Below are 27,374 nucleotides of genomic sequence, written 5' to 3'. Positions count from 1 at the left end.
ATACCAAGCGTTACCACTTCTGCACAAGGTCCACTATGTATTTCCCTTTAGCAGTTCCCCTTTACCTTTCCTGGTATCCCCATTTCCCCAGTAAATTCCTCCCTACTGTGGTCATGGCCAACTTATTCTCTTTATCATCTCTCCATCCTCTGCTCTTCAGACATCATAGTCCTTTGTAGCCTGAAACAGACTTAGCTACTCTTCTGGGACAAAGGGTGGTAAACCAGGACATGAAGGCAAAATCTAGCCCACTGCCTGTTTTTGTAAATAAAGTTTTATTGGGACACAGCCATGCTCACTTATCACCTATAGCTGCTTTTCACTATAATGGTAGAACTGAGGGTTGCAACAGAGACCCGGTGGCCCTCAAAGCCCCAAATATTTACCATGTGGCATTTAAGAGAAAGTTTATTAACCCTTTTTCTAAAATATTAATTCTTCAAGGTTAGGGGCCTTTTCCCACTCATCTGTTTTATCTGTAGTACCTGATACAGAATAAATGTTGCTTAAGTGTGTGAATGCATGCATGAGGGTTAGACAGACATCATTAGATCAACTTAGCACAGTACCAAGATAGTAATCAGAAATGCTTTAAACAGTTGAGAAGAGATGTGCTAGTTAACTCTGTTTTGTACGTAATCTAAAATTTAATGCAAATTGACATTTTTTTTCTCAAAAGCATGTTATTCCATTTTCTTTCCTTAGTAAACTTGTACCTAACTGAAACTCCATGGGATGCTTTGGGCTGCAATGCTGAACATAGTAACCATTACTATTCATCACAGACAGAATTTTGGATGTTACTTGGAAATAGGACAATTTGTATTCCAGATCAATGTTGGAAGTTACAGTTTTGGTACATACATCAAAACCACCATTTCCCTCTCATTTTTTTTATGATTTATTTTTTAATTTTTGGAATTGAACCAAGGAGTGTTGTACCACTGAGCTACACCCCCAATCCTTTTTCCTTATTTTTATGCTTTTATTGGTGCATTATAGTTACACATAATAGTTGGGTTCATTTTGGCATGATTATACATGGATGAAACTTAATTTACTCCATTTCGATCTCTAGTACCCTCTCCTCCTTCCTCCCCTCCTTCCTCTTCGTATTCTCCTTCCTCTACTCAACTGGTCTTCCTTTTTACTTATATATTTATTTATTTTTAAATCGTGCTTTATTTTACTTTTTATTTGAGACAGGGTCTTGCTAAGTTGCTGAGGTTGGCCTTAAACTTGTGATCCTCCTGCCTCAGCCTTCTGAGCAGCTGGGACTACAGGCCTGTGCCACCATGCCTAGCTGTTCTTTATGATTTTAATAATTAATAACAGCTCAGTAATTTATTCAGCACATATTCTATAAAAGGTTCTATATAGTGTACCTTACTTGCAGTACCTAATTCATTGCCGTCAACGACTCCATGGGGTAAATACTGCACTCTCATTGAATAGATGAGGAAATTTGGCCTTGAAGAGATTAAGTAGCTTGTCCAATGTCAGAGGACAGTACATGTCTATCAAGCTCTAACATTAGAGTTGTACATTATCACTCCACAGCTCCTTCATTTACCTGGTTTCAACTAATATTTATTAAAGCATTTAACAAATACTTCACTATTAATATCTCTGCACAAGAAGCTCTGCCATGGCAGTGGAGAGAGAAGAGAATGAGACTCAGTTCTGATCTTGAGGTGCTTGCTTGCTCAGGAAGGACAGCCAAGAAAACCACAGAGTAAGAGGACTGGAGAATTAATCCAGGGTGCTGGGGTACTCCCAACTGGGCTTCAAACTTAGTCTTTGGGGGCCAGGAAACAAAATATAACCTGAAACATAAAACATGAGTTCGAAACTCAGAAGGAAGGGGAATGAAGAAAGAGGAAAGCATTTCAAATGGAGACCAGCACTGACTAAGGCAGAGGAGAGGGAACATAGCCTGCACAGCCCTGCAAGTGTTCCAAATGCAGAACCTCTAGGCAGAGAGGCAGGGGAGCAGGCAAGGCCAGCTCATAGCAGCCTTGCAGGTCACAGTGATGAGCCCCTAAATGGTCAGAGAGTTAGGATGGTGATTAAGCATCCCAAGGTCCACATTAATGAAAGTTCCCTTGACAATAATTCCCCCTTTCTCAACCAAATCATCTTCCTCTATAGGAAAATCAGACAACTTTTTACCGGGACTTCTTCCCATTGTCCCATTGAAAACTAAGCCCCTCATGAACTCCATTCCAGTCTTACTCCTTGAAATCAAAGTGACTAGAATAAGGTCAGCACTCAATAGATGCGCACCGAGTGAGTGCACTGGATTAGCACAGCAAAGCTGCGGCTGACTTTGAATCAGGATAAATTTCCTTTATTTTCTTCTTCTCTCTTCTTTGTACTCTTTTGTGCTGTGAATTGAATGCATGGCCTTGTGCATATGAAGCACATGCTCTATCACTGATCTATACCCCCAACCCTCCTCCCTGTTTTGTAGATGAATTATGAATTGAGAGTAGTTAGCTACCAAGCTTTAGAGACAAAGATATGTAAAGAAACCAGATTGATTTTAACCGCAGGTACAAGAATTCCTCTTAGAAACTCCCCTAATTTAGGAAATACCTTGGATAGGTTGGATAGGCCGCCCCAAGTGTGAAAGATGATAGGAACATGGTCTGGAAGGAAAAAAGAGAACAGAGAAAAAGTTCTCAGCATAAGAAGTAAGGGAGGAGGGAGACAAGTGAAGAGGGATGGCAGAAAGATACACGGAGGCTGAAATATTAAAAAGTGGCCACAAGAAATTCCAAATGGCAAGGAACTTAAGGACTTTTAAGGAACGGAATATCCAACTTTAAATGTCCAGTGTTGTGTATTGCAGTAGTATAACTCATCCACGGTTGTAAACTTTAGGAAACAGTCTGCAACACGTGTCACTCTTCGGAGAAGAGAATAAGTTGGGTCAGGTCTGGTGGGTAAGGGTGAAATATTGCACAAAGGATGAAGACATATGATCTACAAGTTGAAGTTCAGCAAAACAGGGACAAGGAACAAAAAGTGAAAACAAAAGTAATATACCCTCATCCTCATCCTGCCCCCCACAAAAGCAGAACACTTAGGGAAACACTGAGAAGTACATTTCTACATCTGAGATGCAGAATCAATTTCACTGGACTCTCAAGGATCGGGGCAGTGGTAGACTGGTGCTGCCTAATCTGATTCTTGGAAGAAAACAAAATCTCTGATTTATAGTGTTTGCCTATTTCTGTGGTGTAAATACTCCCACCATGGCAAATTTTAAGCTACCAACATGACATCAATAGGTAGAAAATCTCCTGCAACTCTTGGCTCTCATAAGCTGCCTTCAGCATGTCATAAGCTCAGTGAGCCCAGAGATGAGTGAGGGTGAGGACAGTTTCCATGGATCAAATCTTTGTTTTGGCTTTTCCAGGAAAAGGTGTTATCCAGAGTTGCATTAACTTTTGGAAACACTGCACACCTATAGGAGGGTAAAGATGGCATAAGGATATGAAAGGCCTAAGCAGGTGACCATCCACCAGGTGACCATGGTGTGATCAAAGAAGAGAGTTGAAAGGAAGCCCTGGGGTCAGCTGGTGTGATGGTGGATGGAATCAGGCCCCAGCAGGGAGAGCTCTGAGTCAAGGCTACTCTACCAGGCAGTTCCACGTGTGCCATTAGAGTTGGGCTGCCTTCACGTCTCTCCCACTCAGGCACAGGTAAGCACAAACCTGGCCCTCACCGGGCAGGGACACACACGGACAGCTCTGGCTAAGCTTCCTAACTAGCCTACCATCTGTAGAACTCCTGCCCTCTCTGTATGAATGGGGAGAGCTCTGCCATGGGTTGGTGTAAGCTTCAGAAAGCCAGCCAGATGATAGGCAGAGAAGACCCAGCCTAATTGGGGTGCTGGCCACAAGGGGATGGGCAGGAGACTTCCAGAAGTGAGGGTCCAAGGATGTGGTTAGAAGTGAGGGACATTGGGCTCTCTTGATGGGGAAAGCATCATGAGATCCCCCAGGTTAATCCACAGGAAATAGGAGGGGGCAGAAGAAGGTATTTTTTATGTTCTTAATAAAGCCCCAAACACAAAAATAATGCTCAATGACGCTCTTTCATTGAAAACAAGATTCAATTAGGCATCCTAAATGTTTTTCAAATTATTTCTGTCCTGAAATCATTTGAAACAGAGCTGAGTGATTCAAACCTGCTGTCCATACAGAGTAAAGGAAAGAAAAATGCCAGCTGTCCTATAGCTGTCCGGCTAGAATCCTGGAGGACTGCTTTTCTGACAACCCTGATGCACCACAACAGGCCGAACTCCCAGAGCAGGAGTTAAGCCAAATCCACCTGGCGGCTATCAGTGTAGGAAGGGAGTCTTAAAATAGCAGCCAGGAATGGCTGGGTTCCCATGGACAACTCAGAATACATGCTTGTCCCTGCCTGTAGTAAAACTACGCACGAAAACTCTGCTTCATCTAGATTCTGAGTTGCCAGGAAGTCTGTTGCTCATGGAAATACATCGGTAAGTAAATGGGCTGGGTGAGCAAGATGTATAAAGTGATGTTCCTCGGAGGGGTTGGCTGGGTACTGACAGGAATAAAGTGCAATGTGGGCTCCTAGGAAACCTATTACAGGCTTGGAGGAAACATGTCCACAAGACGTGTTCCCAAGAGTGAGTTTCTGTAAAGCTAAAGGAAGGTCTTCATGAAAATGGTCATTTGACAGATTCTGAAAGATATGCTCATTCATTTAATAAATGTTCTTTTTAAAAATACTTTTTAGGTGTTGATGGACTGTTATTTTCACTTATTTGTATGTGGTGCTGAGAATCGAACCCAGTACCTCACACATGCTAGGCAAGTGCGCTACTGCTGAGCCACAACCCCAGCCCCTAATAAATGTTCTTTTTAAAAAACTTATTTTATTTTTGAGATAGGATCTCACTAACTTACTGTGGGTCTCCCTAAATTGCTAAGGCTGACCTCAAACTTGCGATCCTCCTGCCTCAGTCTCCCAAATAACTGTCATTACAGGCGTGTACCACCACACCCAGCACTTAATGAATGTCTCTTTATGCCAGGTTATGGGGATACAAAGATCAGCAGTGACCAGTCTCATAGGGGTGGATAAGAATTCAAGCATTATTCTAAATTATTACATTTAAATTATTTTTTTCCAGTTATTTAAAATTTTAGCAACCAGCAGCAAAGACTTTAACATCCCGGCATGTTTTAAGTGGAATGTAAACATTTGCTCAAAGCTATGGGTGTTTGAAAGTAGAGCAGCCTTTTTCAAGAGATACAAAAATCACTTTTTTTGTACTTAATTCTGTGAAAACATCCTAAGAGTCCAGATGTGAATTCCATTTCCATTTTCCCCATTTCAAAACCGTTGGCCCCAGCCCTTTTTGCTTTTGACAGTTCACTAATCTTTATTTAATGGGATCAAGTTGAAGAACTATTTCCAAACATAGACATCTTGCTTAAAAATTAGAACATAAGCACACAAAGAAGTTATTCAGTCATGACCTAACCTAGCAGAACTTCAATAATGAAATTCCTGCAATCTACCACCTTCCAATTAGAATCACCACAGTGGTGGCAGAAATTGTCATCTGTATCATGAAGGAAGAAAGCTGCCTTTTGCTAAAGGAGACTGAAACTACTAGGATTTATCTGGCTAGGACTTTATCACCACAGAGCTCTGTCAGGTTCCTATTTTCACAAATAAACCTGACACTGGATCAAGATGTACTCTCTCTTCTGCTGGAAGCCTACCAAGTCAGCCATACAGGGACAGAACTTTGTCTTTCCACCATGCTGCAGCTCAGCCTCCTGAGCTAGGAAGGCCAAACTGACTTCTGGCCTGACTGGACACAACTGGACACTGTGCTTGGAACAGGGGGACAGAACATGCCATGCTGAGCATCTAGCATGCTCAAATTTCAGACATTGCACTGCCAACAGAGTTTACTACAATCACGTCCAACTTACAAATATTTGCCAAGTCCTGACCTGGCCTTTAAGAAAATCAAGACAAAAAATTTGACAAAATGATCAAACTGTGAAAAACAATGAGTGTGTGGTGGGAGAAGTGATAATCATCAGTCACAACAATGACTTCATGATCTTGGTCTGGGGATGCAGCTCAGTGTTACTGTGCATGCCCAGCAGGAGTAAGGCCCTAGGTTTCATCTCCACCTGGTTCACCCCCTCAACACACACACATATACCATACACATACACACACACACACACACACACACAATATTCATGCTCTTTTTATACATGGTATTTGTTTCTCAAAATATTAATTGTGGGAAGCCGTTCTCGCACGTGATTGGGCACCTCCCTGACTGGGTGTGAGGCGTTCCGGCTAAACTATGTCAGAACTAATCCCCACCCTTTCTAGGTGCGAGAGCCCATCCATGTGGGGGTGTGACTGACCATTAACTCTGAGACCAATCACTGACCCTGACCTTGGAATGCTGTCCCCCTTGACCTTCATTGGATGGAATTTTCCCCTGAATTTCTTGTTCCCCAATAAAAGGCCATTCTCTGGCGTGCTCACGCTCTCTCTCTCCTGCTAGTCTTGTGTAAACCTCGCTGCCCCACCAGGTGGCTCGAGGCAGGAGCCAGAGGGGGAGCCATCTCAGACCTGGTCAAAGAAAAAGGTAAATTGAGTTTATGTGTGTTTATTTTGATCTCACTAGTTAACTTCTATGCTTAGAACCTCTAGTATGAAGCTAGCGTGCTGGTCGCGCAGCTGAATCAATATATCCCCAAATAAATTCTGAGCTGGGCTTGGTGGTGCATACCTGTCATCCCAACTATTTGGGAGGATCATAAGTTCAATGCCAGTCTGGGCAACTTAGAAAAATCTTGTTTCAAATTTTAAAAAAATAAAAAATAAAAATGGTTGGGGATGAAGCTTAGTGGCAGAGTACCCCCTGAGTACAATCCCCAGTATCATAAAAAAAGAAAAAAGAAAACAAACTCTCAGAGTCCATCTAATTTGCAGTGACCCCACACAGTTCCAGGAAGTTCATACTCTTCCTACAAGCCCCAATTCTGCATGAATTCCAGTCCCCTCCCACAGTCCCTAAGCAACCACTTTTTGTTTTCTTTCTCTCTCTGAATTTCTATGGCTTTGACTGCCACTCATCTGGCATCTGTTGGCTCGGTTCATTGATTCATCTCCAGTAATTTATAAAGTACCTGACAATAAAAAGGGGGTTCCATCATTCAAAACTAGCTTATATGATTGGTTAAATGCAAAATACCAGCTTAGAAGCATGCAGATCCTGGTTCAAATCTCAACTCTGGCCTTTGCCAACTGTATGATGTAGGTAAGTTATTTAATCACTTCAAGACTCAAGAGAGCACAAGAGTTCTCTACCACTGAGCTACATCCCCAGGCTTTTTATTCTTTGTTTGGAGAGAGGTTGCCCAGATTGGCCTTGAACTTGTGATCCTCCTGTCTCAACCTCCTAAAGTTGCTGGGATCACAGGTTCACCTTTATTAACATGAAAGGATACTACTAATACTTCTGGGCAGTGAGGAGAAGGAATAAATGATACCATGTATGCAAAGTACCTAAAACACCTTTGTTGTTATCATTACACCGTCCCCTTCTGTTTATAGTCCCTCACTTCATTGGCTTTAAAAGCAGGTCCCAGTTATTTATGAGACCAGCATTTGTAACACTGACTATTGACACACAGATAAGGATTTATGGCAGTGATGAAGTGGAGGAAGAGGAGGGTGGCAACTATTACTTCTTCAATGTCACCAGTTTAAAAAATGACCATCTGAGAAGTGGGAGAAGATCAGCTTAAGCCTGTTCTTGAAGCCTGTGCTTTCCACAGAGACCCCACAGGCCCTCTGATCACATACCACATATCTTGAAAAACTATTAAGACTTAAGTTTTACACCCAGGAAACTCCCAATACCCTTCTTCTCCCTCCCCTCTGCTCAGTGAGGATACTGAAAGCTATTTCTGTGCATTAGAACAATTACCACCAAAAGTTACAATCTGTATTTATCTGGATTAAAAATCAAAAGAGGAAAATGTCACCGCACTTCAGGATCTCTGTGCTGTAGTTCCTGAGGGAATGGATGAGGGGGGCAGATTTACCTGCTCAATGGTCCATTTACTGCTGGGGGTGCTCATGGGATGGGGCAGCTTCTGCAACCGAAAGAGGGGATGCATTTCCTGTCCTGGGGACCACTCCCTCTGAACTGGGTTAAAGTTAGGTTGATAAAGGGAAACAAGAGCCAGAAGTTCTCTTCTTTTTATCAAGGGGATACTGAGGCCGAGGGAGAGGGAAGCATTTGGCCACTAACACTATTGCACACAAGAGCTGGGGTCAGAACATATACTCAACTATGGCATGGACAAGAAGCTGCTTTAAACCAGTTTTATTGGAGTAAAACTCACACAATTCTTGCATTTAAAGTAGATGCTTCAAAGATTTTTAGTAAATTCACAAGGTTGTACAACCAGAACCACAATTTTAAGACCTTTTCAGTACACCAAAAAGCAACTTCACAACCACTAGCAATCACTCCCCACGCTGCACCTGGCCCTAGCAACCTCGAATCTAATTTCTGTCTCTATAGATTTGCCTACCCTGGACATTTTACATAATACTGTTTTTTTTTTTTTTTTTTGTGACCCAAATGATATTTTTATATGACAGACTTTAGTGGCAGGGTTTCTGGCTGCTCATGATTATTTAGAATAATATACCTTCAAATACTGGAGCCACTAGCCACTTGTAGCCATTTAATAAAATTAAAATGTAGTACATTAAAAATTCAACTTCTCACCACATAAAGTGATATACACCTATAATCCCAGGTATTTGGGAGGCTGAGGCAGGAGGATCACAATTTGGAGGCCAGCCTTGGCAACTCGGCACACCCTGTCTCAAAATAAAATAAAAAGGGATGGGATGTATCTCAGGGCCAAAGGACCCCAGAGTTCAATCCCCAGTACAAAAAAAAAATTTTTTTTTTCCAACTTGCCACACAATCATATTTCAGGTGCCTAAAAGCCACTGCAGCTTGTGGTTGTCATGTTAGACAGCAGATACAGAACATTTCTAGCACCACCGAAAGTTCTTGGAATAGTGCTGACCAGTGGATGCAGAGGCCTTTGTTTATTGAGTAGAGATGGGCCTGCTCTTTGTGAAAATGCTGCTCTCCTCCTGGTGCTGGGAGTCACCCATAGCAGATGCAGAGTGAGAAGGAGGAGTTCGGGGAGAAGAGCAAGGGAGCAGATGCTGGGCCAAGAAGCTCCCAGCACCTCCCCTCACCATCCTGGTGTGGCTCCCAGTGCCCAGAGAGCTCCCTGGGCCCCGCGGCAGACCTCAAAGCTGGGTAGTGTAGCTCATCCAAAAGGCATATATGCCAACGCCCTTGGAAAGACTTCAAGGAAGCCAGCCTCTACCTTGGCTGTTGGATGATTTCTGGAGCGTTTCATGCCAGAAGGTGATCTGAGGGGCTCCCTAATGAGTCTGAACAGTTCTGATCAGTTTCCGGCCAAAAGAGGCCATTTCGGTTGCCAAGACCCAACCACTAATGCTGACCAACACCCCAAGGCCAGAGCCACAGCATCTTGGCATGCTCAGAGAGAAAGGAGCTCAAAATACGCCCCGCCTCTTCCCTTGGGCTGTTTAGTTTAGCTATGATGTCTTTAATCTGTCTGAAGATACTTTGGTCACCAGCCCCCAGGAATGGGGCAGCAGGTTGTTTCAAATTGTGGGTCTGGATGCATTAAGATGATCAGAGCACCCAGACTAAAGGAGGATGGGAGAACAAAAGGAAAAATAAAATCACATTCAGAGAAAGATCTTTTACTAATCAAAAGCCCTTTGTTCTAACACACTGGAAAAATCATCAGTTATGACCTTTTAAAGTTGTCAGAGAGGAATATAATTAAATTGGCTAAATTGCTTTTAAAACTTTGCCGAAAGATGTATTTTCTTTCATTTACTTCAGCCAATTTCTAAAAACACAAAATGACAACCAAACAAATGCTTCTCCCAATGTCTGTCTCAATCAATATTCTTTCTCAAACTACACTCCCCCCCAGTGATTGGCAGCAGTGTGGCGTGGGGGGGGGACGGTTTAAGAATCACTATGCTGCATTTCTAAGAGTGCAGGAGCAAAATATAATCACGTGGATATTTACTAAACTATGACAGGTGTTCATTGGCTAGGAATGTCCCTTTGATGAAGGTCATTTTGTGTTTCTTGGTCCCCTGGTGTTCCAAAATACCCTTCGCTATGATTCCTCTAAGAGAGATGAGGCTAGGCAAGGGGTGCTGGTGGTCACATGGGTGCTTTAGACTTAGGATCTGAGGTAAGAGACCACAAGTGGAGAACTGGCTCTCTAAGAGTTTCAGTTCAGCTGCTGTGGTTACTTTGTCTCCTGTAGTCAGTCATGACTTTCATACACTCAAATTCATTGATTCAACAAATATTACATGTATTCTTCATCATAACTGTCTGGGGTTTCTGCTAAGAATAGCACTTTATAGCTAAGATACCTTAAGTTTAGAGATGCTAAATGATCCAGTCATGTGGGCATCAGGTGGAGATGCTAAGACCAGACCCCAGTGTCCTGAATCCAGGTCTGACATTCAGACAACTAACATGTATGAATGAAAGTTGGTGTGGGAGAGAAAGCAGAGACACATCATATACAAAGGCCAAGGACCACAAGGATGCAGAACAGAGATAAGCTGAGCAGAACCTGTCTGCAGAGTGCTGCTTTGACAGGTAATTGTGTCGCTTTGCTGGTCTGTTTGCTCTTGCCATTCAGAGAGACTGCCTGTGAGACTAGGGTAAAGAAGGACGACTAAGCCACTAAGAGTTCTACCTTCCCCGTAGTTATAAACTCAGAATATTCCCATCTGCATGCAACTTCAGTAAAAATAGACTACTACTCTCCTGACAAGGGAGATCAACCCACTAATACACCCAGCTTATTTACTATGGTAGATTTGTTGCAAAACCTGCCTCATTTCTCTGCTCCTCTCAAATCGTCAATGCTTTGCAATGTAACTTTGTAGCTCTTCTCCAGCCTCCTAAATGGAGGCAGGGCAGGCGACTGGCTTTGGCCAAAAGAAGGAAGAAAACTCATTTACCACCACAAGAACAGCCTGCACTAGCCTTTCAGAGGAGAGAACACTGGGTTGTCACAACGAAGGACATTACAAGTGGGCCAGCATCTAGTCGATGCCCCCACCACATGACCCAAAACCCATGAACAAACCCAGTGGAGACCACCTGAATTTGGCTCACCATCCACCTGAAGCCTTGTGTGAGAGAACATAATTTTAAAAATATGGCTATTTTTAAAAACCACTATTTTTAGGGCTGTGGAGATAGGAGTAAGTCATAACCTGTTTTCACCAACTTATCAAGGGTGCAGAGGCCAGAAAAAGGTAAGCTCCCCCAAGTTTCAGTGTTATTTACTCTTTCCTAGGTGGTGACAGATTTGAAGATGCTCTGGAGACGGAAACACTCCTTTTTGTGGGGGTTTGAGATGGAAATGGCTCAGAACCTGGCTTAAACAGCCAAGGTCTGGAGTCAGTGACCTGGTTGGAATCCTTGCCTTGGCACACATGTCCTAGTGGAGAAGTCACTTTCCATCCCAGGTCCTTGTTGGTTTAGATTACAAGCCAACTGAATTTCATATGAGGTGAAACAATCCTGGTCCCTTTTTATGTGACAGCCAGAGCCTCACCCATATGTTGACAACAGGACAGGATGACAGTCTTCAGTGCATAGAAATCTCTGAAAATAAGGCCCAATTTCTTCCCTGTAAGGTCTAAATGACTCTCTCCTCTGGGGGCTCTATCCCTCGTTTTCTTTAATGAAGCCTGCCCCCTACAGCATCTATGTAAAAGAGATTTTTAAAAACAATTCTGCATGTAACAGCCTGAAGACATTCCTATTTGGCACTGGTAGAGGGCAAGGAAATGAATCCAAGTGTTAAATGATCAAAACCACCCATGCATCTCTTCTCACTGGGTAGCTACGATTTCTTCTCTGTGGCAGGGATCCTTGTCTATGGGTCCTTTGATGGCCTTGGAGCAAGAACCTGGCAAGTTCAAGACCATTTATCTGAAGTTAAGAGAGAAACTATAACAAGTTTGTAAAGAGACGAAAAGAAATCATCACAAATGGGACATAGGCATTATATGCATAAGAGGCAAATCTTGTTTTTAGCACAGAAATGAGTTCTAGTGTATTAATAGCAATATGGAGAATAAAGGGCGTTTTGGTGTTTGGGGCTGTAGCTCAATGGTTAAGTGCTTGCCTATGGTCAGGTGAGAGGCTCTGAGTTCCATCCCCAGTGCTGCAGGAAAACAAATCAGAATAAAGTACATTTTGGAAGCAATGAATTAAGTCCTTTAAAGGAACAACTCAAAAGAGGGGCTTTGGGAGCTCTGGTAAACTGTGTGGGATGTGTATGACATCACTGAGTGGAGGAGGCCTTCCCAGAGCATGCTCAAATTACACCAACTCTACCCTTTGCCTGGGAAAATCAAACTCTAGGTTTATAAGGCATCTTAGTGAATATTTATTCTAATCTACCTGTTAATGTCAGAAGCCTTACCTAAAGCAGCCAGCCCTACAGTAAGTGGTGATTGGGCCTCTGACTGACTACCTCTGGGGTCACGGAACTCAACTACTCCCAAGAGATCCTGTTCAACTACGAGAGGACAAATGTGAAGGTTTTTTTCTTTTTGAAAAATATGGAATCAAAGTTTGCCTCCAGCCAGGCTTGGTGGTACACACCTGTGATCCCAGTGACTAGGGAGGCTGAGGCAGGAGGATTGCGAGTGAAACCCAGCCTCAGCAACTTAGCGAGGCCCTTAGAAACTCAGCAAGAACCTATCTCTAATAAAATATACAAAAGGGCTTGTGGAGGGGCTGGGAGTATAGCTCAGTGGGTAGAGTGCTTGTCTCACATGCACAAGGCCATGGATTCATTCCCCAGCACCACAAAAAGAAAAAAAATAAAAAGGGCTGGGGATGTTGATGTGGCTCAGTGGTTAAGCACAACTGGGTTCAATCCCTGGTTTAAAAAAAGTTTGCCTCCATGTGATATTTTGAACAGACGGCCAAAGAGAGAAGAAAAAAACTGGCCCAGGGTATAGCCCTTCATTTCTACAAGGGAACGAATTCCTTTCCATTAAAACATTTTCTAAAGCATCCTTTCTTCCTAATCTGCAGGAAAATTGAGAAAAGGGGATCCCTGCAAGCTTTGTGGCTCTTACCCTGATGAGGTGCCCCTTCATTATTTTTTTAAATTCATTCACAGCACACAACATCTGTCATAAAAGCGATTATGTCATTGAAGAGCAATGATGTTGTTTATATTTTCTTTACTACCTGTCTCTTCCACAGATTGTGAGTTCCGTGGGGCAGAGATTGCTACCTATTTTTTTTCTTTTTGTGCGCATGTTTGGTGCTGGGGATGCAAAGGCAGGGCCGAATACACACTCAGGCTACAGCCCCGCTCCTTTTCTTCAATTTCGCATATTCAGTGAGCGACATGGTGTGTGACACACAGGAGGTGCTCAATAAATGACCTTGAACTCACACGAATACATGAAGGATGGAGTTCCAAGTACAAGAGAGGGTAGCAAAGAAGACAGGGAATCATTTACCCCATATTGTAGTCGGCTGGTTTGGAATTATTTGCCTCTTAAAAATGGAGCCAAGTCTAGCCTAACTTTTTTTTATTAAGAGAGAGAGAGAATTTTAATGTTTATTTTTTAGTTTTTCAGCGGACACAACATCTTTGTATGTGGTGCTGAGGATCGAACCCGGGCCGCACACATTCCAGGCAAGCTCGCTACTGCTTGAGCCACATCCCCAGCCCCAAAGCCTAACTTTTTTAGAGCAAAAATCAACTAGTGCCTTCAAAGATCCTTTCCCTTAGGGATGTTTAAGAATTGTTGAATCCAGCAGCTGGCTGCCCACACAGGTGAGGGAGTGGGCAGCCCTGTGACAGCCCAGTTTAGCTTAGGACTGCTGTCACCTCCTTACCACTCAAGGAAAAGGTTTTCCACCAGGCCACATGGACTTGATCACACCCACAGCATGGGTTTTCTCCAGTCCACATTCATTCTCCCAAATCAAGAAAAAAAAATGTGGGGAGGCCCTGTCTGGAAGAGGACATTTAGAAGGTCTGCAAGTCATTATCTTTTCAACAGTGTGCCCTGAGGATGCCAGGCTAGGAGACCCATTGTCAACACAAGCCCAGGGCAGCAGGGGGCAGCAGAGACTCACTGTCCTAGGCTGTCCTGGAGCCAAAGGACATTTTTTGTTTGTTTTGTTTTGTTTAAAAGTTTGACTTTTCCCAAGTTGAGTTCCTATAGGTCACTGATCTCCCACTCCAGTTTTCATTTCAGAAAAATGCTGTTATTCTGCCATCATAGCAAAGGCAATGGGAGCATCTGAGGCAGAGAGACCTTCACCCTTATTTTTATGAGGAAGTAGGGCAGGCCACTGATTTTCACAGTTGTTGGTATCTGTGTGTTGTCCCCAAAGTTCGGGGAGGCTTGCCAGTCACAAGGATCTTGCATGGCTGCTGTGAAGGAACCATGGCAGAAGCTCCTAGGACACTAAGAATGTGAACTGTCCACGGTGCCTTGGCACAAACCGCTCTGCAGTATTTATCCACAGGGTACAACCCCTAGAAATGGCCCCTGTCATTCTTACCACAAAATAGATAGATTGTGACCATTATCTTGGAGACAAATATTCTCATTGTGACCTCCTCAGGACCTCCTCAGGACCTTCTCAGGACAGGTGGGTTCCCTGGCATGTGGACTGTGCACTAGTATCACAGCCAAATGCATGCATTGCCTATCACGGAGGTGAGCTGGTAGGCGGGAAGTGCATCTTATCTGAAGCCAGAAGGTATTGTGCCCTAAGCACAGAGAAGCTGCCAAGTAAGCATTCATAAGAAACTTGTCCTGAAATTATTGTTGCAATGTGAACTGCCCAACTTTATAGCTCAAGAGTCTCTCTTCATTTTGACCAGAATTCTGCCCTTGCACTTCACATTGTGAATACAGGCCTGATGTGCTGGTGGAAAGGTGAAGTTAATTTATTCCAACATGAATCTATCTTCATGCGTTGATGAATACGGTCAAACACCTAACTTGGTAGGAGAAAAACATTTTTTAAGAACATTTGAATAGATGGCTAAACCCTGACTGCAGGAAGACACTTGGATAAAAATGACTACAAGAGCACCAGACACAGAAGTACTTTCCCCTCCCAGTGATCCTTGAAATTAAATTGAATTCACATACGTGTGACGCTTCCTACATAACAGATGGAAGCAAGAGAAACGCTGAGATTTATCACCTGAAGATCAGACAAACAGCAACCAGTCATGTTCCACTCCTGACACCAGACTAATCAAATAGATATTTTATCTTCCTAAATGATTTATTCTCTTCTCCCTTTTTGTGTATTCATTCTTTCTGTTACAAAAAGCTGGGTCATTTTCTGTTACCAAAAGCCTTTCTGTTACAAAAGCCGGGTTGTTTTCTGTTACCATTGTATTTTAGAGAAAGGATATATGGCAAAACACTTTGGCTTTGAAAAAATCCATATTTAGAGAAACACAAACAAGGGTATACCCTTCTTATTCTTCTCTGTGACAAAAGGTGGCTCCAGCCTTATAGGTTATTTAGTTTCACATGCTAATGGGATTTGTACACCTCCTTCTCTGGAGGCTCCTCTAAATTGCACAGCAGATCAGGAAAATGGCTCAAAAGCTGGCCACAGAGGTTATCCTGGATGTTGGGCTTTAATTTCATGCTAAAGGTTTAGAACAAAAGCCAGGTACAAGGGATATCACTGGCACTCCTCTTTAGGTAGCTTTGACAGGCTTACCCTTCCTCTGAACACAATAGTGTGCTCACCAGCACAATGAAACAGCAAGCTCCTCAAATGACAGGTTGGGAAAGAACCAAGTGATGGTTTTCCATTTAGGGCAAAAGTGAGGTGACTTCCTCCTCAGAACACCCCTGGCCTCTGCCACCATATCTAGACCTAAAGGACACTCTCCCTGCATATCTCTGGTCTAAGTATGGGATGGATTTCTATTAGCTCAGCTGAAATTTAAAAACTAAACTATAGTAATAACTTGAAGATTTTCAAGGCAAGAGCACAAAACCAAAATAAGATACGAAGACCAACACAATAGGCAAGTCCACTTACTACAAGTTGTTGGCTCTGAGAATAAATTTAATTATGGAGATGACAAAATATGTATGTAGATTTCAGTGGTTCCCCATTTACTGAGCTCCTGTTACATGCCAGGCACTACTCTGGGTGTCTTACTACATTACCTCTGTTTGCCAACACAACATATTATCAAGGAGTGGCTAAGAACTGAAAGGCAATGGGAAGGTAATGTCCTCTCTTGACAGTAACAAAGAAGTGCTGCTAGGATAAGGGTTCCCAAACTTCAGTGTCATAGAATGACATGGGTATAAAATATAAACTACTGAGCTCTGAATCAGAAATCTGAATTGGAAGGACTAGGTTTCTAAAGCCTGAAGACTTGTGGGTAGTGATGGATGACCTTAAGAGCTGATGGTATTGATGGTCTATGAATCACACCTTGAGAAACAATGATCTAGAGGCTTGAGGTTACCAACATCTCTCCGGATCACAGGACTTGAGTATGGTGCTTCAGATATGACAGACAGCTAGCCATGTTGAATCTGTACTCTCTTCAGTGACACATAGGCAATTTGCAAATACTGTGTCAACAGAAAAATGTTACTGGTTAGGTATTATTTCTGGAGTGAGCTGCCATGTATTTAGGGACTGTTCATCTATTCGGTTAGACACTGTCATTCATTTGTTTAAAACAAAAAGAAACTATGGTGTGACATGAAAACCGTAAAATTGAAACCTGTCTTTACTGGAGGAGCCAAAGCCACCACGGTCTCACCTGTGAACAGCAACCAACTGATCACTCAGCATTTCCAAAGGCCAGAACCTCGTGGTTTTCTCATGCCATGCAAAGACACCCACAGTATCAATAAATTCCAGCTACTGGAAAATGACAATAAGTCATACCCTTCACAGCAATATCTACAACCATTACAGAGGGGACAAGGACAGACCATTTGGACTGGGCTAGAATAACATTAGAATGCTTCACATGGAACTTCATTAGGTTCAGGGACGCCTGTTTCCTCTTCACAGATAAATAAGCGGCATCTCTAAGGGGTGAGGTGGCTTGCTGATGGAAAAGGATTAACAAAACCATTCAGCTTCTGCATGCGAATGTGACCTTGGGGTAACCTTCTAACTCTGTTCCCCTGGAAACCTGATAAAGATAGAAAGTCATTCTGTTACTAAGCAACATTGCTCATGGTAAAAATGACCCTTAATTGTTAAACCACATCTGGACCGGGAGGAACCATAGAGGAAGCACAAACACCTCTTGGGAACACCACCATTTTGGGCTTTTCTGAGTGCTGAGACTACTGATTGGGCCTGATCCTGTGGGAATCCTACAACTCATGCATATGGAGCTGTTTCAGTGGACATGGGCTTGGAGTGTGTGGCTTTTAAGCTAGAGGGATCTGTGTACCTGCCCCATTTAAGTCTAAGCTATTCACACCTAAGCTATTCCCTGTGGTCGGGGAGGGACCGCACCTGGAAGGCTGTGTATCTGTGGACTGCTGCATACACTGGTGCAAAGACCTTTTCCTGGGGGCTGGGGACCTAGCTCAGTGGTAGTGCCCTTGCCTAGCATGGTTTGATGCCCTGCACTGAGGAAAAAACCAGACCACTCCTATGGAAGAAAAGTCCTTGCCCTGCCCAGCCAGCAATCTGATTCCTGTCTGCATCCTTCTGAGTAGAGCATTGCCAGGTGTGGCCTGTGGTGGCCTCCTGAGGTGATCCCGAGCAGATGCCCCATGGATTGCTGCATTTGCCTGAAGCCACACTTCTGGGAAGTGGCAGGGCCAGAAATCAAACTCAGAAGTCTGCCTTCAAAGTACTCACTTTGTAGGCTCAAACCTTTTGTCCTGAGATAACTGTCCTCTGGCCCTAGAGACTGGAGCAACTTCCTTCCTGGCTGGAATTAGCCCTCCTCTAGCACCCTAGGACGTTCCTAAGTTTGGTAGCTTCTAGTCCATCTGCCTGTGCAGCTAACTGTTCATTGAATTCTGTTGCCAGGCAATCTCCTAGAGAATTCTTTAAATTCAATGATGCCACTTTGGTTCACACCCCTAAACTGATTTTCTAAGCCCTCTGCCAAAGATGAATTTTGGCCACAGGATCATACAAATCCACAGCTGACTCCCGAACAGGGATAATTATCATGTACTGAGAGAATCAGGCACCTGAGCTCTCTATGGCCTGGGGTCTCAGCCTCAGGAATGACCATGGGACACCCCTCCCCATCATGAAGGCAATCTTGAAGAAGTTCACCCTGCAAAGGCCACCAAAGAACACAAGTGCAATACTGCAGGGAACCCAGCGGGTGTGCTCTTAGCTTCACATCTGGACCAGCAGGCTAGGGCAAGTCATCCCTTCCCAGCCTGCCTTTTCTTTTCTCTAAGCAAAAATCTGGGAATGGAAATCAACACAAATGATGTCACTTTTCAGAAGTCCTCCTGGAGTCTTCTTGGTTATATCCTCTCTGTCTTCACAACTCAGCATCTCTCTGACCTCACTGCTCCTCCTGAGGCTGCAAGTCCCCTGAGAAACTGCATCTATATCTTTAGTCCTCTTGGTCATTACACCCAGCTGGACATATGTCAGGTGCTGGACATATGTCAGGTGCTCCTCAGATGGTGGCAAAATGAAAGAAACAGGTAAAACGGGGCACTCCAACCATATTCCCTTGTGCACGACTTAGGCTACTGAATTAATTCCATCTAATCAAAGTATGCTTTCACATCCGGATCCCAGGTAATGGCAGGACATGGGTAACTCCTCTTTGGTTCCATCTCCAGATCATTAATGCAGATAAATAATTTGCTTCAAAGTGATACATTTATAGAGATTAAAATGGTCCCAAAGTTACTCAGACACAGCAATGACTCAATCCCCAGCCACATCTACATCTGGCTCTTCTCTTCTGCCCATGATAGGCAGGGCTAACAGCAAGAGAGCGACACAGAGAATGAGTACCAAGGAAGGGAACCCAGCAGAAGGCACAGATGGCCCTTACACTGAGGATGCCCAACAGCCAGTGCAAACAAGAAATCATCCACACTGCAGAGCTTAGTGATGGAGGACTGCAGATTGGCAGAGGGAAACTGAGGCTGCAGTAGTTATGCACCTAGAATGCAGACGGCTTGGTCTCAAACCCAAGTGCTTTTTTACTGTGCCAAGGCCACTGATGGTTACTTACAGCAGAGTGGCATTCAAGAAGGTGAATTTTTAACGAACAGTCCTGTCAGCTTATTAAAATAATTTAGATCATTTCAAAAACTAATGTGTGTCAAGTGTGTCAGAAAAATATCCTCTCACACCTTGTTGATGGGAATATAAATATAAATATAACCTTTTGGGGAGCAAAATTTAGAAGTATTAAAACAACTGTGAATGTGGGTATAACTTGATGCACTATTTTCCCTGAAAGGATTGTGTACATATAAAAAATACAAGAACATTCATCTAAGCAATTTTTATAATATCAAGAATTAAAAGCAACCCAGCTAAAAGTAGTTAAATACATTAAGGTCAATCCATACAATGGAGTATTATGCAACCATTATGAAGAGAGTGACTTATGCACAGACAAAAAAAAAAAAAAAAAAAAAGCTGCCCATGATTTGGTGATTTTATTTATAAGATTTAAAAAGTTATATCAATATGTTAGTGTGCATGTACATGCATAGAGCTCCTGAAGAATTAAGCAAGGAATTGTTCACAAAGCAATACTACCTGGACAGTGCCTTAGGATAGTACCTGGCAAACAGTAAACAGAAAATTTTACCTATCAAATTGTGACAGTATATGCATAAAAAGGAATTTAAGTGATAAATAGTGGCTATTTCTAGGAGGTGGGAATGTGTAGGGTTTTTTCCTTTTTATAAATTTCTGTATGATGTGAATATTTTTATATGAGCATAATGAGAAAAAAATAAAGATATGCTTTCTATGAGATGAAGAGAACCATATTATTCAGAAAAGACTATCTTCCACATGTCTAGGAGTCAGTCTAGGAAAACTAAATGTTTCAGATTCCTATGATGGACCAAATACCTGAGAAATGTTCTAGATTCCTGACAGTGTTAAGCTGTTCAGAGAATGTAAATGAGGTGACAGAGAAAGAGGAAATGGGTAATGTCACAACTGGTTACAAAGACAGCTACTTCCTCTCCGTCAGACATTTTGGACTATGGATGGGGACAGCAGCTTATGCCAAACACCTTCCCAACTCTGTCCTCACATGTCCACCTGCATATCTCTGGCTGGCCCTCAACAGACAAGCCTCCGAGTGCTTGTTTTCCAAAGCCCAGCTTTCTTCTTGTTCTGGGACCAATGTACCCGAGTTCAAATGCAACTCCACTTCTCCCTGTCTTTTGTGTGCCCTCATCAAGTACTAAAGCTTTCTTGTTTTAGTTTTATTCTTTGAAAACTGGGGATCAATGAGGCACATACAAGGTACTCAAAAAAGTTAGCTTTTACTTACTGATGCAGAAAACCAAAGCATCCCCCCTCCCCCCACCCCTTGCTTGCTGGCTCACTCTGTGTATAATATGTATATAAATGCATTGTGAAAGTTCTGGAGGTATAGGAGGTATAAATGGTTTACACTGGTACTCATTAAGATGCATATAAAGGAGAACTTTAATATATACATACCCTTGTACCATTTTTGTAATCTAAGAACATGTAAAAAAATACACTTGGATATTTTAAAGGAAAGGAAAGGAGAGGCTGGAAGAAAGGGGGAGAAAGAGGGAAAAGAAAAGTAGAAGCTGGATCACAAAGCATCTTGACTGGTTCAGACATTCTGGTTGTGACTTCAGTGCTAGTGAGTTCCCAGTGCCTTGGTTAGGAAATCTGCCGTATATATCTGTCAGTCCCTTAAATATTTCCTTCATATTTTGGGGAAAAGATAACAGTAATTAGCTAATTCTCAGGGGAATCCAGTGCCACTGAACCAAGTAACCATTGGTTAGAGAAGTGGGTGGAGAGGAGGTCTTCCCAGCTTCCAGGAGCACTTTAAGAACTGAGGAGAGCTCTCCTAGGTCTCAGGGAAATGCAGGAACATCATTCAGGTAAGCCCTGAGAAGCTTCCACGATACCAGGGAGGAAATGCTCCCAAGATAATTGGGAAAGTCCCCAAAGAACTCTAGACCACTACCTGGGAGGACTGAAGGAGAGGTCTGCCTTTCACTGAAGAATCTTCTAAACTGCCTCAGTTTCTCCAAGGTCTCTAGAGATAACAGGCTTACACAAACAAAGGTTTGTTTTACAGCCTTATTTGCAGGACTTCCCCAGGGCTATGCACTTTTTCCCCCCATCCTGAAAGTTCAGTACTATGGAGAGTAAAAGTATCCTGTCCTTTTATGGCTAAAGTTGCATCACTTCAATCCCAGGAGAAACACCCCCCAGCTCCTTATGTGCAGCCAAGATCTTCACTTAGCCAACCCACATTCCTGGGTTGGCTTTTTCAAAGAGTGAAAACTCCCTTATTCCTAACTCCCTGCACATATTTCTGATGGGTAAAAAGCTCACCAGCTCACAAAGGGCATGCCCCAGGAAGCTTGCATTTTTGGAAAGTCACCTAATGCACAGTGCAGATTCTATGAAAATTTACTTTCAAATCCCAGATACTATATTGCTATGTGTAGCCAGGTATTCTTGCTGGCAACTCTGAATATAACAATATTTCCCCCACTTTATTAATGCCCAGAAGAAGAAAATTCCTGCCAGTCAAGTATATCCTTAGGACCCCCTTCCTTATCATCCTGATTTGCAATGCTGACCCTGACTCCAACCAAACTCACCCAAAGGAACAGGAGAACTCTATTATACAGGAAAATGGGGTAAAGGATCCTCAGAAAGATTAGAAGATGACTCACCTTTCTCGTGGCTACTTGACGATGGCAGGGGTGGGGGTGGGGAGGTGATGGGTTTAGACTTGTCATAGTTGTTAAAGCTCTGGCTGCGCCGGTTGTTAGCAGTGGCTGACCCTCCGCGTGTTTTGGCCTCGCTGCCTGCAGCAGATACCCTCGCGGTAGGACCTGGAAGTCTAAAATGCAAAAGAAACAGGGTTGTGCACTCAGTCTCAGGAAAATGGCAATGTCCCAGGAGAAGGAACTGCAACCATGCAGGGGGTTAGGGGGGAAAAAAATCAAACCCAGCTCAAACACTGCGTCTGTGGAGGTTTGGCAGTCAAAAGACTTGGTGGAACCACTACAAACATCTAGGCTAGTAATGACCCCAGCAAAGTCCAAAAGCAAAATGTGAACAGCAATCCTTTGAGCAAAGAGAGAAATTCTTAAAGGAAAAAATATATATGAATATATTTGCTAATTAGAAATACAAAGTTCATCTTCCTTTCCTTCTGGGAAAGGGTAGTTTTTACTTTGCAATAAGGTCAAGTCATGTCACCTCAAATTTCATCAAGTGTAGAACATAAAAGCCTAACCCTAAACTCTTTACCCTGTGTGTACATCTCTTCTGGAAAATACTGAAAACAGTATTGGCCACATCCAGGTAAGTAGATATGAAGGACACAACTTATAATGTTGAGGAGAAAGTTGTTATCACTCAGAACCAAATACATCTGCAATGAAAACTGAAGGCCTAGTTTCAAACATCTGTCCATTTTCTGTTAACACCTGACAACCTGTCTCTGTGGCATTACTTTTTTCTTGCAGGGGGAGGAGGAGGGATACTGTGGCACTAATCACTGAGCAACTAATCATCCCTTGCTCTTTTCATTTTTTTTTTTTTTTAATTTTGAGACAGGGTCTCTTCTAAGTTGTGTAGGGCCTCACTAAGTTGCTGAGGCTGGCCTTAAACTTACGATCTTCCTGCCTCAGCCTCCCCAGTTGCTGGGATTATAGGAATGCACCATCATGCCCAGCACTGTGGCATTACTTTGAGGCTGAAGCCCAGTTTCTCCACACAGTTGATGATAAAAATCACAATTCTTTCTGTAAAACCAGCAGGATTTGGTCTGCCTAAAGACAAACACACACTTTCCCTTGAAATAAAACACCTCGTTTCGGATGGTTTTAAAAATAAAATCACCAGACTTCTTTGTAATATGTCTAAAGATATTATGGCCCATTCCCCAAAGAGTTAAGGGTAAGACTCCCTGAATCAGAATTTTGGTCCAGAGACTTACAAAGTAGGCTGTTTCCAATAATTAAAGTTGAAAGATGAATAAACGATGAAATATTTAGTTATATCTTTCTGTTAAAACCAACTGAGCTGTGCTTAAAAGCAACTGGAACCTCAGCTGACTAGTATCAGATCCAGTGATCAGCCTGAATTTTCAACTCATAAAGCTTTCAGGCTTCTCTTTCCATGCAACTCCATAAGCAGCAAAGAAAGTCCTCAGTCTGGAAGCATTTTAGATATAAGCAGGCAATCGCTTTAAACTTTTTCTTGTTGGCTGAGCAAGAAAGATGGTTGCAAAATAAACAGGGAACATGAGCTGGTGTGAGAGGACTGTAAAATTTATCCATTTAAAAAGAAGCTGGCCCGATTCCCCGACTGGGAGCTGGGAGAGATGGAGGGGGTTCACTTGTCCTCCAGCTAGTGACAGTGAAGTGTTGAAGGCATTGTTGCCCACCGCACCAGGATTTGCCCCCCTGTTAATTTGCCTCATCTTGTTGGGAGAGGATAGTTACCCCACAAAGGCAGGCTCAGAATCGGGTGCAAAAAACCAGCAGTTTCAGTGCCTGTGTTTGGGGTCCTGATATGACTAACACAGCTGACGAAGGAGCTCCAGCCATGGGATCTTAGGACCTCTTGGTTCTGCTTCCTATGTAAGTAGTGTCTTGCAGGCCCTTCAAGTCATGGTTATCTGAGCACTCACATCCAAGAGTGCAGATACGGGTTCTTGGATTGGACTTTTAACCCAGCTATGGTCTACAGGAGTCATTATGCCCACAGATAGGCCTGGAAAAGAATTATGGACCTGTTTCAAGATGGTGGCACAGCAATGGTATTAAGTGGTACAGGTAACATGGGTCACAGTATTCTGCTTCAAAATGGGGAATTTGCGAAGAATAGGGAGGCAAACAAGCAATGAAGAGGAAAAGATGCATTTCTTCCAGAGTTCCTGGAGAGTTCCCATTGTGCTGATCCAAGACTGAACCCACAGAAGATTTTTAGGACAGCTTATGGACTCTACAGAGCAAGAATAGGAGGGGACAGGTACAAGCCTGAATCAGGTAGGTTGTCAGGTCCTCTGTGAGGTAGTTGTGGTATAATGGATAAAATACAGGATTTTCTACCCTCGAGACTTTGGACCAGTCTCAAGACAACTCTGAGATTCATACTTTTTCTTCTCTCTCTCTCTTTTTTTTAAATTTTAGTTGTCTATGGACCTTTTATTTATTTATATGTGGTGCTGAGAATCAAACCCAGTGCCTCACACATGTTAGGCAAGTGCTCTACCACTGAGCCACAACTCCAGGCCTGAGATTCATGCTTCTTACCTGTAACTTTGGAATAATTATAAACTACCCAGTGAGTTAGTTGTAAATTATAAGTACTTATTGCATGTTATTTTCCCTTCTTATCCTCTCTGCTGAGCACAGATTCATAAAGGAATTGGACACTTCCATAAAGGAAACCTGCAACGGTACAGGAAAGAATTAGATAAGGAAGGAAATAGCAGGGTCTAGTTTAAAGGATCAGAAGAGAGGCAGACAGAACTCATCATATGAGATCAACATTTTCAGAGAAACAGACTTTGTCAAGCAGGGCTCTACATCTAACTAGAGATGTCTGGATTTACAAAGACAGTTCTGGGTTTCCTATAGGTGGTCAAAGTCAGTTTATCTTCAATGAGGCATGGACCTAAACGCTCCTTTGATGGGAGTGGCACATCCCTTGGATGGCTGCAGAGTTGTGCCATGTCTTCTAAGACACAGATAAGGAGCTATTGAAGGCCTTGAATACAGCTGATAGAGAAAGGTTGGCACTCAGCCACCAAAATTCACTACAAGGCTCCAGCCAGCTCATGTCACCCACTACCAAGCCATGATATTTGGCTTGACCAAATCAGAAAACCAGGTGGAGACCAAGTAGTATCTTCAAAGGTTCATGGAATTGATGCTGACATCGTAGTGTGAAACTTGGTTTCTGCTGTGAATAGATTTGGACTATTGCTTGTTCCAAAGTTAAGCCCCCTCCCTCTCTTCCAAAGGTTTATCCAAGTCCACCTCACATACAAAGGCTGTGAACAAATGTATGGTGGGTTAGAAGAACTCATCCACAGGGGAACCAAAACATCTCTTAGGATAATGAATTGATTCATAAATGGAATTAATTCAGACTGAATTTTAAGTACAGAATTCCAAGGCCAAAGGACAACCAGAGAATGAAGATTCGTGTGTAGTCACAGGGAGACACTGGACTGTCTACGAGCTGAAGAAGGGCAGAGCTAGCATGCTTAATCTTACCTAGATTTTAAGGGGCTGGCTGACCCCAGCTGATATCTAGGTTACATGTACATTGATTAACTCTGCAAAGTTCAAAAGTTAATTCAGAGCAGGAAAATGATACCCTCATAGGTTGGTGGGATGACCAGGAACCCCAAAGAAAGACTTGGCATGTTGAAGGGAAATGTGACTAGGTGAAAAAACACAGCGGGCAGAGCATGCCATGCAGAGAGAAAACCCATAAAAAGCACAGAGTAAAGACTCCATGTGTCCTGACACTTGGACACAGCATGGAAGGGAATGAGGCTGGAGAAGGGCAAGACCTTGTAGGTCATACTATGAAGCTTGGACTTTGCCCTGCCCTCTAGAGATGAGGCATTAATTAAGAGGCTGAGAGCGGAGCTGAAGTTAAAAGCAGAATATCTTTTCATCTACCAGTGACACAGACTCTAGGCTTTTGGCTAAACATTTTGAAGTTCATTAATGTTAACGTCCCTGTTTGTCACGGAACTCGTATCAACCTCCAGCCTGGGAGCATATGCTGTCAGTAGCATTAGAATCCTGACTTGCTGAGAAGCTGGGTCTTGCCCACATGGAAAAACTACAGGATCTCGACAGATGCTGCCCGCTGTGCCTGCCTTGCTGGAGCTGGGCCGCGAGAGTGGAGCCAGGCAGGTCAGCCTCATGCCATTCACAGCACTGAAGGGTCCCAACAGCTCCTCTCAGAAAAGAACTTGACCTCTCATGATCATTCCATGTTCAAAATGACAGAGGGCACAGATGGGTTCTCTAGAACACACACATCTTACTTTAAAAAAAAAATTAAGTTTAAGGGAAGTGGTCTATAAACAAGGTAGGGAAAAACTCTTGCTGCTATTAGAGCCATGGGCAGTTTCTCCAACGTGTGCAGAACCAAGCAGGTAGGGCAGTAAAACTGTCATTCCTTGCATATAACCTACCAGCGTGTCCCTGCTCCTCTGCTCCACGCACTGTACGTGCTGTTGAGAAGAAAGCAGTTCTCCCCCAAACCACTTCAAAGGCTGGGAACACAGGGGCGCCCTTCCCAGGAAGGATGGCAGCTTGTGTGCACATGCTGGGGGGTGGGTGTTCATAATCAGAGATGCTTTTTGCCAGACAAGATGATTAAATGCTAAATCTCTCATTTCCACAGCATCTGCTTTTCCACAGCTAAGCAGAGAGGACTGACTACTAACTCCACAGATTCTGTTCCATGAGACAGTTGTGTAGGGATCGATGCTGTGAGACTTGGCTAGACGTGCTCTGGTTGCTTTACCTGGCCCAGATAAACCCTAAAAGCTAACATTATCATGTATCTGCCATTTGTGGTACACTGATTATTTGCCAGGTATAATGGAATTGGAATGATTTTATTTAACTCTCATGACATTGAGAGAATCAGGAACTACTCCATCTTACCAATAAGGAAACACAGGCTGACAGAGGCTGAATAATTTGTCCAGCCAATCGTGATGACTATATCTCCTAGCCACTGTGATTTTCTGTCTCTCAAAGGCAGAATAAGCCTACATAGCTGTGGCTCACCAGGGATACCAGTAAAACAATATGATCAAAGGCTGAAATCCATGAGGTCCATTAGCCTGCACCAATTCCCTGCATGGGCCCCTTTCCCACAGCCAAATTCAAGGGGGAGACTCCACACTGGGGTCAATGTTGCTGGTTCCTGTCCAGGTGTTTGGCTCTGG

General features: G+C 43.2%; 1 protein-coding gene across 17 annotated transcripts in view; it reads right to left on the bottom strand.

Moving 5' to 3' along the window:
- The window catches only part of Nav2 (neuron navigator 2), a 704,255-nt gene that overhangs the window by 184,157 nt on the left and 492,724 nt on the right, over positions 1-27,374 (bottom strand). For all 17 annotated transcript variants that reach the window (XM_048788486.1, XM_048788480.1, XM_048788482.1 and 14 more), the window contains one exon: positions 22,108-22,277. In XM_048788486.1, coding sequence (XP_048644443.1) covers positions 22,108-22,277 — 170 coding nt within the window. The remainder of the gene's footprint in view (positions 1-22,107; positions 22,278-27,374) is intronic.

Source organism: Marmota marmota, unplaced genomic scaffold, assembly GCF_001458135.2.
Source record: "Marmota marmota marmota unplaced genomic scaffold, marMar, whole genome shotgun sequence".
Taxonomy (NCBI): Eukaryota; Metazoa; Chordata; class Mammalia; order Rodentia; family Sciuridae; genus Marmota; species Marmota marmota.
The sequence above is the reverse complement of the archived record's forward strand: the minus strand, read 5'-3'. Positions and strand labels throughout refer to the sequence as shown.